The sequence below is a fragment of the Mus musculus genome, chromosome 16 (assembly GCF_000001635.26).
Source record: "Mus musculus strain C57BL/6J chromosome 16, GRCm38.p6 C57BL/6J".
Classification (NCBI taxonomy): domain Eukaryota; kingdom Metazoa; phylum Chordata; class Mammalia; order Rodentia; family Muridae; genus Mus; species Mus musculus.
Window position 1 is genome coordinate 35779079 of NC_000082.6, and position 14415 is coordinate 35793493.

The 14415-nt window shown below is 42.9% G+C and overlaps 1 protein-coding gene across 7 annotated transcripts in view; it reads left to right on the forward strand.

The window, feature by feature from the left end:
- Hspbap1 (Hspb associated protein 1) overlaps positions 1–14415 on the forward strand; it is a 58737-nt gene that overhangs the window by 9353 nt on the left and 34969 nt on the right. For all 7 annotated transcript variants that reach the window (NR_152314.1, XM_006522472.4, XM_030249244.1 and 4 more), the window contains exon 2: positions 8112–8297. Coding sequence is in view for 6 of the 7 variants with exons in the window: in XM_006522472.4 (XP_006522535.1) it covers positions 8112–8297 (186 nt within the window). In the remaining variant the exon portion in view is untranslated. The remainder of the gene's footprint in view (positions 1–8111; positions 8298–14415) is intronic.

A 14415-nucleotide genomic window follows, 5' to 3' on the forward strand; every position in this document is an offset into this window, starting at 1 on the left:
TGCTCTGGGGATTTCTATATTGTAACTTTTATGACAGCTTGCTTCTGCACAAGTTTTATTTATAAATTTTTTCATTTGTATTTTCTAATGTGAGAGACAGATTTTTAACTTCAGGAACTTTGTTATATTTTATCAGTATTTGGAGAGTTCTGAAAATCTAGTAAGATGTTCTTTATTCTCATCTTATTCTTTTTGGTTTTTTCGAGACAGGGTTTCTCTGTGTAGCCCTGGCTGTCCTGGAACTCACTTTGTAGACCAGGCTGGCCTCGAACTCAGAAATCTGCCTGCCTCTGCCTCCCAAGTGCTGGGATTAAAGGTGTGCGCCACCATGCCTGTCCCCCATCTTATTCTTAATTTTAGATACAAATCCAAGTCAGATACTAATCACTAAAGCCATATCACTAGGAAATTCAGAGAAACTGGGTTTCAAAGTACTTACGTTTTGCATGATTTTTTTTTTTAATTACTGAAAATGGCAGGTCACTCTTTTATGTTTCAACTGTCCCTAAAGAATTAATAATAGCAATCAGACTGCAACATATAGACTAGATATGCTGGCTTTATTTCTTTTCTTTGTTGTTGTTTTAATGACTATGCTGTGTTTGAAGGGAGAATAGATGATTGTGTAACATCTGGATCAGTAATCTGCCGTTTCTTCCCAGCAGTTTCTAAACCATCTAATTAGAAGTCCCTGCTTGCAAGTTTGGACCTAAATACATTTAATCTTTAAAGGCTGCTGAGGGTACTTCAGAATCTTTACAGCTCTTTGCACGTATTCCTCGGATGTAATGACTGGGTGTAGCCCCAGGCTATTTAATTAATAGGACGTGGTCTTACATCCTCCTCGTAAGGAAATCTTGAGATTTAAACTTGCTAGTTTAATGGCCCAGTTCATTGTTGATTAAACTACCAGAAGCCAAATGAGTTTTATCTCACAACCGATTGTTTATTTCACTGTGGGCCGGAAATTCTGTGATATATATGTAGTTTTCTATTATAGTAACCATCTGATTGCTTTTCTTCTTGTTTTTTTGTTTTTCGAGACAGGGTTTCTCTGTGTAGCCTTGGCTGTCCTGGAACTCACTGTGTAGACCAGGCTGGCCTCGAACTCAGAAATCCACCTGTCTCTGCCTCCCAAGTGCTGGGATTAAAGGCGTGCACCACCACTGCCTGACCTTTTTTTTTTTTTTTTCACACAATTAGTAGCATTTTTCATTTACTTGGCAAAAGTTTGTTCCGTGTACCAGTCACTAGACCAGCTGCTTTCTCAGCAAAGTTTGGTTTGAGTGGAGTTTCTTTACATCATCTCTGGGGTGTCCAAGATTTTTGTGAGGGGCATTCAAAACTGTGATTTGTTGGCTCTGGTTTGAGAGAAGGAGCGTAAGTCAGTCCCTACCCTGGAAGCACCAATACATCTGATTGCCTTTGCCTGGCAGCAGTCTAGAAGTGGGATGGTCAAAGGTTGAATGCTTTGCCACACTAGAACTGAGAAATGCTATGTCCAATCAGAGTAGCCAGGATTTATCAGGTCCAAGCCACAAAAGCACTACAAAGGGAAAGGAAGGATGCCCCTCGGTGTCCTCCAGTTATGAACTATTAATAACAATGGAGTCTTGATTATAAAGGCTTATTGTCATAGAAATAGAAGTTTGCTGAAGTAACACGAAGGTGAATATCTTGCACTCTTTAGCAAACCTAAATCACAGGGATGGGAAGCAAAAAGGGTCATTCTCCCTCCCTCTCACTGCCACCTTCCTCCCTCTGCCCCTCCTTTGGTCCCTCCCTCACTCTGTCCCTCCCTCCTGTCTCAAGTTTTCAGCCGAGGTTGAAGGCAGGTCCCACAGTTTCCATTCTCTGGATTGTTCTGTGTAAAGTACGTCAGGCTTGCAGTCAGGCCTGATGGCTTATTTGCCATTGGCTAGTTCATTTACATCTGAGTTTCCTTAGTATCCTTTGACAGAGAAAATAAAATATCTCCCCTGCATCTTATGGGCTTCTTAGAAGAGCGGACACTGTACATGTGTGGTATTGTGTTGATGGTGTTTAGAGTCACACTCTACATCTTCCCAACAACACAAAGGACTGCACATGACTTACTTCTCTTTATGGAGGAGACCTCTGTCTGCCTTTGGGCCGCACCTTCCAGCCCACATCTGTGGTTGAAATGGCCTTTGATATTGTTAGTGTTGCTCCAACTCTGCCGTCTCGTCTCTGCCTTCCTTGTTGACACCTTTTGTTGTTGAGAACATCACGTTCCTCGCTTGGCTTTGTAATGACGGAGTCAGTTCAACCCCACTCTCCCGAATCGGCTCACGTTTCTATGTTTTTCTGCATGTTTTTACTTTTAGTATATGCAATATGTCATGTGGTTAATTTGGTAAATATTTTGGGAACATTAGGTATCCACACTTTTAGCTGCTGTAGTGTGGATTTAGTTAATTTGTGTGTATTTGTATGCTATTATATATATGCCTATATATTAAGCATACGATTTGTTAGAGTGATTTCTATAGTATGAGTTATTGAGTTACTGAGATGGATGTTTCTTTGAGGCTTTGGCTTCATCTCCCCAATTATTTCCCAAAGCACAGTTCTAATTTACATGTATGAGCATAGAGTATACGTTTATTGTTTCTTTATTGTTGTTGCTGCTTGAGAACGGTCTCACTGTGCAACCTTGGACAGCCTGGAACTCGGAGATCCACCCACACCTGCCTCCTGAGTGGTTGGGCCTTCCTTTCTGAATGCTGAGCACTGATCCCAGGGTCTACCACATGCACGGCAAGCAGTTGGCCCTTACTGACACCCAGCTCTGTTACACTTTTTTTATTGTGGGGATGAAAACGTGCCACTTTGACATAGTGATTATTTGGGGCTAAAGGCATTTGAAAAACAGCAGGTATAAGAAAAGTCCTTGACTTTTCTTTCTCTTTCTAAAATCAGGAAGTCAGACTCCCCCTGGAAAGGTGTCTTCCTGTACCAAGGGAAGGAAGGGAAAAGGAAGGCAGGCTTCCAACCAGAGACGGCAGTCAACGCTGAGGAAGCTGACCAAGCAATACTCTTGTCTCTCTTGTGTTCAGTGACTTCTTGAGCCATACTTTATCTAGTCATGCTTCACAGCTCACTTTCGTCCTGCCTGCTATAAGCATTGCACTCTAAGTCCTGTGGATCTTCATTTTTCCTCAGGGCTCCTAGGCACACGCAAAAGTTACTATATAAAATCTGAGTGCACTCAGGTTAACTTACCTTGTGTCATTTCTAACCAGAGACCTATAGGGTGGAAGAGAAATTTCACCTTTTTGACAGTCTACCAAAACTTTAAAAGCATATTATTGTTGTTGTTGTTGTTGTTAAGGTGGTTGTGTGGGGGTGTATATATACAATGTGTGGAGACCAAAGGAGGATGTGTCCTGCTTGCTGTTTCTTTGCTTTGGTTCTTTAAGACAAATAAGTGAGACAGCTCACTGATTCTGGACCTAGGCTACCACACATGTGCACACATGGCCAAACCTAGCTTTTTACGTGCGTGCTGGGACCTGTGCTCAGGCCCTCATGCTGATTAAGCAGGCACTCTTACTCCCTGAGCCGTCTCTCCCGCACTTTAAAAATAGACGTTTTAAAGCATTTGGCTCATCCATGCTCACACAGGGACTCCAGGCACTCTGATTTGATGCATTCAAGTCCTTGTACTAAACACTCACAGGCAAGCGAGAATTAAGACTTTCTGTCACAAGCAGCTGCGTAAGGGACCTTTTGCTCTAGTCAGAGAAAATCATAAGTAGGCAAGGAGCTGAATGCAGTACCCCCTTACTCTTGGCCGGCCTAGATTCTAGAGGCTTGTGGGCCGAGCTTTTGAATGTAGCGTCATGTTGGTCTAGGCTCTGAAATCCTCAGAGCTTACTGATTTGCGCTTCCAAAGCCCGAGATTTGTGTTGTAGACCTTGAGAAGTAGGGGCTCACAGCTCCTGGGCAACTCACTAAAACACCGCAGCCTCCTTTAAGCTGCAGGCTGAGTGAGCTGAGGGCTTAAGGCATTGGGGGGCTTGAAGACTTACAACCTCAGAGCCACTCTCTAGTCACCTGGCCTCAGCTGTGACTGGATGCCTTAGAGCTAAACCCCATGTTTCATCTGCTCATAGTGTTGACCACTCGTGTCACTGGTCACCAAAATACCATTTAGAAGAGACTTTGACTGAGATCTGATGTTGCAGCTGAAAAGGAACTATCTTTATTCGGGAGGGACACTTTTCAGACTGACCTGCTAAGACTGAAACCAGCCTGCTTCTGTTTTGTAGCCAGAAGAGGGGAGTGGCTGGCTTGTGTGCAGCTTCTAGGTGCACCAGTCAGAAGTCTCACATATGTACTATGGATTGAGTTTCTAGAAAGAAAGAAGAAGAAGGAGGAGGAAAAAAAAAAAAAACCGCACCTCTGCTGAAGTTTGTACAAGATGGGGCTGGGGAGATAGCTCAGTGGATAAAGGGCTTCCTGTGCAGGCATGAAAATGGGAGTTCACATGTTCAGAACACATGTGAAAACAGGGCTGGGCAGCCTGTAATCTCAGCCCTTGGGGTAGAGGCAGAGATCCCCAGGGCAAGCTGCTGGCTAGGCCATCAAGTCAATGAGCCATGGGTGCCACTGAGAGGCCCTCCCTCTATCAATTAGGTAGAGATACCAGTAAAGACACCTACTATCAACCTCAAGCCCCCACATGTACATACACATTTGTACATGTATACCACACACATGAACACACAAACATACCTGTGTATGTACACTAAACACATATACACACCAAAAGGAAAAATAAATTATACATGAAATGACTGAAGTTATGGAGAGTTAAAATGTTGCAGACCAGAACCAAATTACCCTGGGCTATTTTTTTAATCCCTTTGAAAACCATTCATTGCCCACCCCTGTGACTGGTTTTTCGAGACAGGGTTTCTCTGTGTAGCCCTGGCTGTCCTGGAACTCACTCTGTAGACCAGGCTGGCCTCGAACTCAGAAATCCACCTGCCTCTGCCTCCCAAGTGCTGGGATTAAAGGCGTGCGCCACCACCGCCCGGCTTGTGTCTGACATTCTTGTGATTGTCAAAACCTTTATGATGTATTCTTAGCAAATCACTAACGTCCAGTTCTCTGAGGCTAAGAATGTTAGATGATATATAAAACACACAGCAGCACTTGCTTTGCCAATTTGCCCCGCCTACCTGTGATTCCCACCACTGAGCTTGGTTAGTGCGTTGATGTATGACTTCCTCTATTCTGTAACTGATAAGCTGCCGTGTGACCACCCATACAGTAGGCATACATGGTGCCTGGAGTGGACTGAGTCTGTTGCTGGTTGTTTTGCCTCCAGAATAAACTTTCTTCTCTCTGTGAGTGCAGAGCTGAGCTTTTGCATGGATGCATCACACCGTCCACAAGTGCCACAGGTCTATTGTGGAGTCACTGGGGAGGCCCTTCCCCCCTATCCTGAGTGAGACTTGCTGAAGGATAGGTAGGGTCATCTAGAGTTCACCAAGGCCTGTCATGGCTGAAGTGAAGTCTTATAAACCCAGGGCAAGTTTGTCTATAGCTGAAGCAGTTGTGGCATTGGTGGCTATAGTGTTCCTTGCAACTGGGATGGAGTGTTCTTGAAGTGACTTGGGGGGTAGGGTGTATTTGTGTGGCCTCCCTGCCATGGTGACAATCTAGCTGGTAGCCCCCAAGGGGGCTGTTCTGTTGACACACCGTCTTTCAGGTAACAATATAAACGAGGCATCAGTCAGGTACCTATAAAGGGTAGACCGACTTTTGTCTGAAGCTTTGCTCATTTCAGATATTGAATGTTGCTTATGATAAAGACCTAACTTTAAAGAACTTTCTGAGTAGTATTTTCACACCAATCCAACAGCCCTTGAGGCAAGTAGAGCTCTCTGATCTGTGTGTAGCCCTCTGATCTGTGTGTGTAAAGTTACCAACAAAAAGAAATGAAAACAAAACAGAAATAGCCAGCTGAAGAAAGACAGAAATGTATTTCTGGTCCCACCCAGCTTGCCCACCGTTCCTCCAAACACCCACATGGCTCTCATCCCGTGCAAAGGCCAAGGTTCTTAGGTGCACCTGCTGAGGGCTGTGAGCTGTTCACATCACCAAGGGCTTAGAGACAGATTCCAGGGTGTGGGCACAGTTTGCTTTGTCTTTAAAAATGAGCCTTACAGGAGGATCTCTGTGACCTCAGTCCAGGACAGAGGACTATGTAGAGAGACCCTGTCAAAAAAAAAAAAAAAAAAAAAAAAGAAAAGAAAAGAAAAGAAAGAAAGGAAGGAAGGAAGGAAGGAAGAGAAAAGGAATACCGAGAGCCTTACACTGGGACAGACACACATTACCCAAGTTCTTCTGTGAGCCCTTCCTAAGTCCTTTTTTTTTAATTAACCTGGAAGGTTGGATGGCAAAGGAATTGAGATTCTTCATGAAAAATTTTGAGAATCATAGATATATGTCTGAGTATCAGAGTCAATGTGGAATGCTTTCCTAACTTTCCATACTAGTATGTCTTTCACTAGAAATTCCCCTGCTGGAACAGTAACTCTTTGGTGGAATGGTTATCCACATGTAAAAGGCCCTGGGAAGGAGCAAGACAGAGAGATGAAAGGAGAGAGGGAAAGAGATAGACCGAGGAAGGTAGATAGATAGGGAGGGAGGGAGAGAGACAGAGACAGAGAGGATGATAAGTAGATAGTGTGCTGGCTAGTCTATGTCAACTTGACACACAAACTAAGGTTATCTGATAGAAGGAAACCTAAATTGAGAAACATACCTCCCTAACATCCAGCTGTAAGCCATTTCTTAATTAGTGATTGATGGGAGAGGGCCCAGGCCATTGTGTGTGGTGCCATCCCTTGGCTGGTGGTCCAGGGTTATATAAGGAAGCAGGCTAAGTAAGCCATAATAAGTAAGCCATAATAAGCAAGCCAGTAAGCAGCATCCTTCCATTGCCTCTGCATCAGCTCTTGCCTCCAGGTTCCTGCCCAGTTTGAGTTCCTGTCCTGACTTCCTTCAGTGATGGACAGTGCTGTAAAAGTGTAAGCCAGATTAACCCAGCAATAGTTATGCTAACTAAGATAGACAGATTGACAGACTGACTGGCTGGCTGACTGACTGACAGACAGACAGAGGGAGAGGGAAGATAGAATAAATGAAGCAGTAGTACACTATTCTTTCCAAAGTTAAATTTCTGTAATTTTGAAATAAAGTCTCACATAGCCCAGGCTAGCTTCAAATACTCTATGTACCCAAGAATGGCCTTGAACTTGCTGCTTCTTCCAGACAGAGTGCTAGGATTATAATCGTGCCACCATATGTTTGGGGGTGGGGGATAAATAGAATGAAATGTGAATCAGGCACTGTTCTAGTTGGGCTATATCTACACCTCAAACTCTGAAATCTGAGCACTCAGAACATCATAGTTTGGTATCTCCTAACTGTTCACAAATGCATTGAAACCAAGAGTGAGCATGGATCTCTGTTTTATCACTTCTATAGACTCTTGATATATAACTCAGACTAGCCTGGAGCTTAGTGTACAGCCCAGGCTGGTCAGCTCCCAAATGCTGGGATTACAGTCATGTGCCACCCAGTTGTGTCTTTTATTTTTGAAATGAGTAAAAATCAATGTCTACCTTTTTGATTGACTACCTAAGTGTTACGTTCCAAAATTTTCACTATTTTAAATTACAGGAGTTAGAAAGTTTTTTTAATTAAAACTTTATTATTAGCATTAAAAATTATTTACCAACCTTAAATTTTAATATGAAAAAAAAATCACTTAAATTATGTTAATAGGTGTGGCGCCTCCCACCTGCAACCCAAGTATTTACAAGGCTGAGGCAGGGGATCTCCATGAGTTCCAAGCCAGCCTGAAGTACACCATAAATTCCAGGCCAACTTGAACTGTATGGCATGAGGCCCTGTCTCCAAAAAAAAAGCAAGAATTCAGGCCTTTGAAGCCAAATATTTATCTAAGATTTGCCAGAACAGCATCAGCCATTCTCTCGGCATTCTATAGGACATAATGACACACTTATCTCTCCATTGTTGTCTGATGCTCTGTGCTTCTCTTTCCCCAGGTGAACCTGTCAAACCTTTTACACCAGAGAAAGCGAAAGAGATTATAATGTCTTTACAGCAGCCTGCAATCTTCTGTAACATGGTTTTCGATTGGCCATCACGACACTGGACTGCGAAACACCTTTCGAAGGTCTTGGAGGGCAAGCAGATACGGTTCAGAATGGGCCTGAGAGGCACAGGCACAGGTAATTGCCATGGCAACCCCTCCTCCATAGCATCCCAACCTGCTCAGCAGTGCTCACCCCATCTTGAGGCAGTCCTTTATGTCTAATCCTCTTTGACCACTTACTGTACAGATAGGAAACTTTACAAGAAAGTGTGGGGAAATAGTTTGACCTCATACAAGGTTTTTTTTACCCCTTGTTAAAACAATGGGTTTAAACACCTTACCCAAAATGCAAATCTGCTAACTCACGTATTCAAGGCGTTGCTAGACATTGTTACGGCTGATTGAGCATGGTAGACAATATATATGTTAATGAGCTACTGCTTAGTGCCCCTTTCCACTGAGGAACAGCAGTACCATAATACTGCAGAACTGCAGTGTGACACTCGCTAAGAGTGCCACGTGGTGGTCCCTTGTGATTCATCAGGAGCACATGCCTACATGTGTGGCCCCAGGCTATTTATGACACTTAGTCTTGCTTATAATCTTATCTTTTACTTTATGATCTGCTTGGCCTTTATTGTACTGCATAGGTATGAAATACATGTATGTGTTTCTGTGCAAGTGAGGCAACAGTGAACTGTGCCCCCACCTGAGAAAACAAACAAACCCACGTGGCCTCCTAGTGTTGCTTGGGCTGGTCTCCACCTCCAAAAGCCATCCCTTATAGCTGGGGCACAGGCTGCGCTGGGCTGCACTGCACTGAGCTGGGTTTGTTTTTATTTTATTTTTTGTTGCTTTTGCTTTCTTAGTATTATTAGATGATTTTATTTATTTATTTATTTTTTAGTTTTTCGAGGCAGGGTTTCTCTGTGTAGCCCTGGCTGTCCTGGAACTCACTCTGTAGACCAGGCTGGCCTCGAACTCAGAAATCCACCTGCCTCTGCTTCCCAAGCGCAAGGCGTGCGCCTCCATGCCGGGCTAGATGATTTTTAAAAGGCTTTGTTTGCCTTACTTTCCCAGAACACTTTGAAATTTTTGACATTTCTGCCCTGTTAAGTGATTATCAGTATCTCTAAAATATTGTCCTTATTAGAGAGGGATAAGGTATGTTTGTAATCTAAAGCCGTGCATCGCTGTGCTCTGCTCTCTGCCTGGCATTTCAGAATGAGCAACCTGCTCCTGGAGTAGCCCAGTGCACTGCAGAACAGTAGTGTGCAGACCTATTAATAGCCCCGAGGAGCTCCGACCTTTCCCACTTTCCCTTTCAGCAGCCCAAGCTCCTTTCTCTCTTGACCTTGTAGGATACAGTCTGCATTTGGCTTCCCATGTCTAGAGCCATTTTGGACTCTGGAGACAGGCAGGGCAGAATTACTGTAACTTGGCGTCTCGTTCTAATTGCAGACTTGATTGTTTAGGTATTGTTAAATGAAATGCTAGACCAGTGCAAGACCTTAGAACCAGGTTATATGTTTTCCTTTTTGATTTTGTGAAACAAATCTGCCACTGAAGTGTCTATTACTGACTTGAAGAGAAATACAAATTGTGGAATCTTCACACCCTGCTTAGACTGCAGACACCACAGCACTGCTGGTAACTAGTGTTCGTTTGCGGAGAGTCACTTACCTGCAGTCTCCTGCTTAGTCTGCTTACCTCCTCCCTAAGGGTGGTAGGGCTGTTTGGGCAGAAGAGTCACGGTAGTTTGACTTTTTCAAGTTAATACTTAAGTCTAAATGGAGTTTTTACAAAGCTTCTCTGTAGTCCGGAGAAGCCATCTGAGTTTTTAGTAAAGGTAGCATACTTAACAATTGAAATAAAATTCTCATAGCATAAAATGTAGCATTTAGCCATTTGGAAGTATCTAATCAAACAGTGGTTAACATTTTCACAGGCTGTACAGCTCACTTTCTAATTTCAGAATGTGTCATTCTCCCATAAGGAAGGCCAGTGCCTCGGCAACGCCAGCCTACTTCCGTCTAAGTCTATCCATTCTGGATGTAATATTGGAGTCACAGGAGAGCCAGCCCCTGCATCTGGTTTCTTTCACATTGCCTGTTTTCAAGGCTTATCCAGAGAGGAGTATAAATTGAACATCTCTAATCTGAAGTGCTTTAGAGAGTTTTAAGCACCAGTACGATGCTACCACTAGAAAACTCCATACCTGATCTCATAAGGCAGAATGTATAACCTTTAAGCCCAAAATTGTATAATAATAGCGTCTTTTGCCTATTTTGCTCAAAGGAAGATATGAAGTAGAAATGAATTTCATAGTAGCCTCGGGTTCTGTCCATAAAATTGCTTCTTCTATATATGCAAGTATTCCAAAATCCAGAAAAATATGAAATAAAAAGCATGCCACTTCTGGTCCCAGGCGTTTCAGATAAGGGGTTCTCTGCTGGTGTGTATCAGAGCTTCGTTCATCTTTATTACTAAGTGATACTCTGTATGTATGAATATGTGTGTCCTGATTGCTCATCTGCATTTTGTTACTATTAGGCTATTGCTCCCATGGACATTTGTGAAGTGGAAACTTCTAGTTCTATGGGAAGTTATTTATGTCAGATGATGGTTTGCTGGGGCACACAGGTGAAAGGATGTCTTGTTAAGCAAACACATGAAAGACTGTTTTCCTGAAGCAGACACAGGTCACAGGGTGTTTTGATATAGCAGACATGTGGAAGGACGTTTGATGAAGGAGTATAACTATGACCCCACAGACAGTGGGAGACAAGCACTGAGCTTTGGTTTGTTTTGTTCCACCTCACTATTCTTCGATAAAGATGCATGTATTGGTTCGCTTTACATAGAGTTGTCGAGCTCAACTTGTGGTAATGCTGCCATTGCGAGAAACTCACTCCTGTGGCAGGTTGCTGCTTCTGCAGCCTTGCCTCAGGCTGGTTGGTGAGCCTGGCAGTTTCTTCAGGCTTGAACTACAACTTCCTGTGGTCTGCCTGCCTAGAGGACTGGTCTACAGCTGCTGAGTCCTATTTGGTGTTTGCTATGGGGACTGAACTGCTGCTCAAGAAGATCAAGCTTGCCCCCCAAAAGTATTGTTAGACAGGTCCACTTCTCCCATATCCTAATAACTTCTCTCTTCCACTACCTCTGCTGGGTGGAGGGCTAGAGGAGAGGTTGAACCCTTGTTAAAAGTAGGTTGCAAGAAATGTCTGCCTACCCATTTCAGTGCGGATTTGGAGGAGAGCTGTTTTCCTTCCTTGTTAATATGTAGAGCTAGCAGGAGGCACACACTTCCATGCTTCCTAACCTGCATGGAACTGCATTCCATATGGCCTTCCATGCCTGCATTCCGTGCCCACCTCCTTGCCAACACTTCCCCACCTCTTGCCTCCCCCTCTTTCGTCAGTTGTAGCCATGATGGTGCATGTGAGGAAATACTCCATTGTGGTTCTGATTGGCCTTGTTCTGTGACTAAGGAGATCTGGTGTCTTTTTGTAGTTGTGCTAGCCGGTAGCAATGTGTGTTTATATTTTTTGCTCCATTTTATTTCTAATGGAGGCTTTAATAGTTGATTTGAAAAAGCTCTTTATATATCCTAGAGATTAAAATTGCCTGTGTCCACACATGCACATACACACACACTGTAATTTTTGAGAAAGCCATGAGCATAGGATTGTGGTTTAAAGAGCTGTTCAAATTTTGACTTGCTGTGTGACCTTAGGTGGGTCAATTAACTTTTCTGTATGTTAGAAATATTTTTGAAACTAAATGATTTCATCATGTATAGTATTGCATTCCTTTACTCCCAACATTTAGAAGGTAGATCTCTGAGTTTAAGGCCAGCCTGGTCTGTATAGTGAGTTCTAAGCCAGCTAGTGCTATAAATCATGTGCAGAAAGCATTTAGAATAGTGCCTACATAGTAAGTATTCAGCAAATATCACTTAGCATACAAATAATTTAAAAAATGAAAAATAGGGTTTCTTTAATTTAAAAAACAAATTGGAAAAGGCCAAAGAAATTTAAAGATGACCTTGCTTGGTTGTTGTTGCTGCTGGTGTATATATATATATGCACACATACACACACACACACACACACACACACATATATATGTGAATGAATGATTTATTTTTTGAGACAGGTCTCACTGTGTAGCTCTGGCTGTCCTAGAGTTTACTCTGTAGAACACACTGGCCTTGAACTCACAGAGATCTGCCTGCTTCTGCCTTTTGAATTCTGTACTTATATGTCTGGCAAATGTATAGCACTGGTTAGCCTTGAACTTTGATTGATTGATTGATTGATTCTGTATGGGTATTTTGCCTTTGTGTATGTCTGTGCTACGTGTGTGTCTGATGTCCATGGGAGCCAGAAGAGGACAGCATCAGATCCCCTGATCCTTGTGAGCTGCCATTTGAGTGCTGGGAATCATACCCAGGTCGTCTGGAAGGACAGAGTGCTCGTAACCACAGAGCATCTGTTTGTAGTTAACAGGTTGTGTTTAAAAATTAAAGTTGTGTTGATTTTCACGGGCCACTTTATTTTTCTCTCAGCATATTTGGAGGAACATCCTATGACATTAAATGTGACTTTTAAATGGCTCCTTAGTGGCAATATCATACTTTATTTAAGATGTTCCTGGTTGCTGTGTTCAGATGGGTTGAGGATGTGGATAGATGCTTTCCACTCGAGTGTTCAGTAGACACTGAACGGGGTGGGGGGAAAAGAGGTGCTTCTAAACTGCTTGTGAGCTTCAAACATCCAAACTTGCCCAAGTGTTATCTATTATTATCTTTACAGAATAGATTCCTAGAAGGAGGTCATCAGGTCCAGTGGTGTTTGAATTATCAGCAGCACTCACCAGAGACCTGAGTCACTCTGGGGTCTTGTGACAACCACCTGCTGCTGTCTCCTAGGCCATGTCACCCTTCTGGGTCACTCCACTCAACACGTCTGTTACAACACTTATCCTGATTGACATCTCCTCCCTCTAAGGTCTTCCTGCTGTAAGGACAAGGGCTTCATCTCATCCTGGGTTCAGCATCTAGTCACAGTCTTACATCCTCAAAGAGACAAAGTGAAAGGCTTTTGACGCACAGGCAGTGGGGAGTAGATTTGCAGAGAGATGGTCTCTACGTGTCTGTGTCTTTCAAAACCACACACAAGTTTCTCTTTTAGAAAATCTGGTAGGTGAAAGGTGCTGAATGTAAGTAACTTCGTATTTAATAGTAATCCCCGCTCTTTCCTGATAATTGTCCTTTGTTTCAGAGCTTTGGGGGTTTGCTTTTGTTTCATTTACTTTTTTGGTTTGTTTTGTTGTTATTGCTTTTTTTTTTTTTTTTTTTTTTTTTTTTGAAACAGGGTTTTTCTCTGTAGCCCTTGCTGTCCTGGAACCAGGCTGTCCTTGAACTCACAGAGATCTGTCTACCTCTGCACCCTGAGTGCTAGGACTAAAGACGTGTACCACCACCACTGCCCTGTGTGTTTTATTTACTTTTCAAGACAATTCTTTATACGATGAATGTTTCCCCATTTATTTTTTGCATCTGTTTGGCTAGCCATGCTTTTTTATAATCAAATCAGCTAGTGCTCTACAAACATTTATTCTCACTTGTTTCATTTTAGAAATTTCTCCTCTTAAAATAGACTACGCTGATACTTTGATGGCATTTGCTGTAGTTTTTCAACACAGTTGGCAAGTATAGCTCCAGCCTCAGTTACACGATGGCCATCTTAAACTGCACTGGCTTTGGCAGCGTCCTTTAGTGTGTCCCTGTGTGTCCTTGTGTCTTCTCCCATCAGTTTTGCGGGTATGTACATCTTAAGTTGTGACTTTGGGGCTAGTGAAATGATTTTGAAAGCACCATCTTAGCACTGATACACATTTGAGTGTTTGAAACTATAGCTCAGACAGCCCAGCTACTCACTTCCTGTGTGCTTGGGGCTGTTGTTGCTGTTATTGCTGCTGCTGCTGTATTGTTGCTGTTGCTATTGTTTTTGTTGCTGCTGTTGTTGTTTGCCTCCCACTATGTTGTCTCACTCTATAGCTCACTGCACCACTGTATAGCTCTCCCAAGCTTGCCTTAAATTGGAGATAATCCTCCTGCCTCAGCCTCCACAGGGATTACAGACATGCTGATATAAGTTATATATATATTTTTGTAGTATATGATATTTCTGAATATGTATACATTACATATCAATCAGAATATTGACCATTTCTTTGTAATTGAAGTA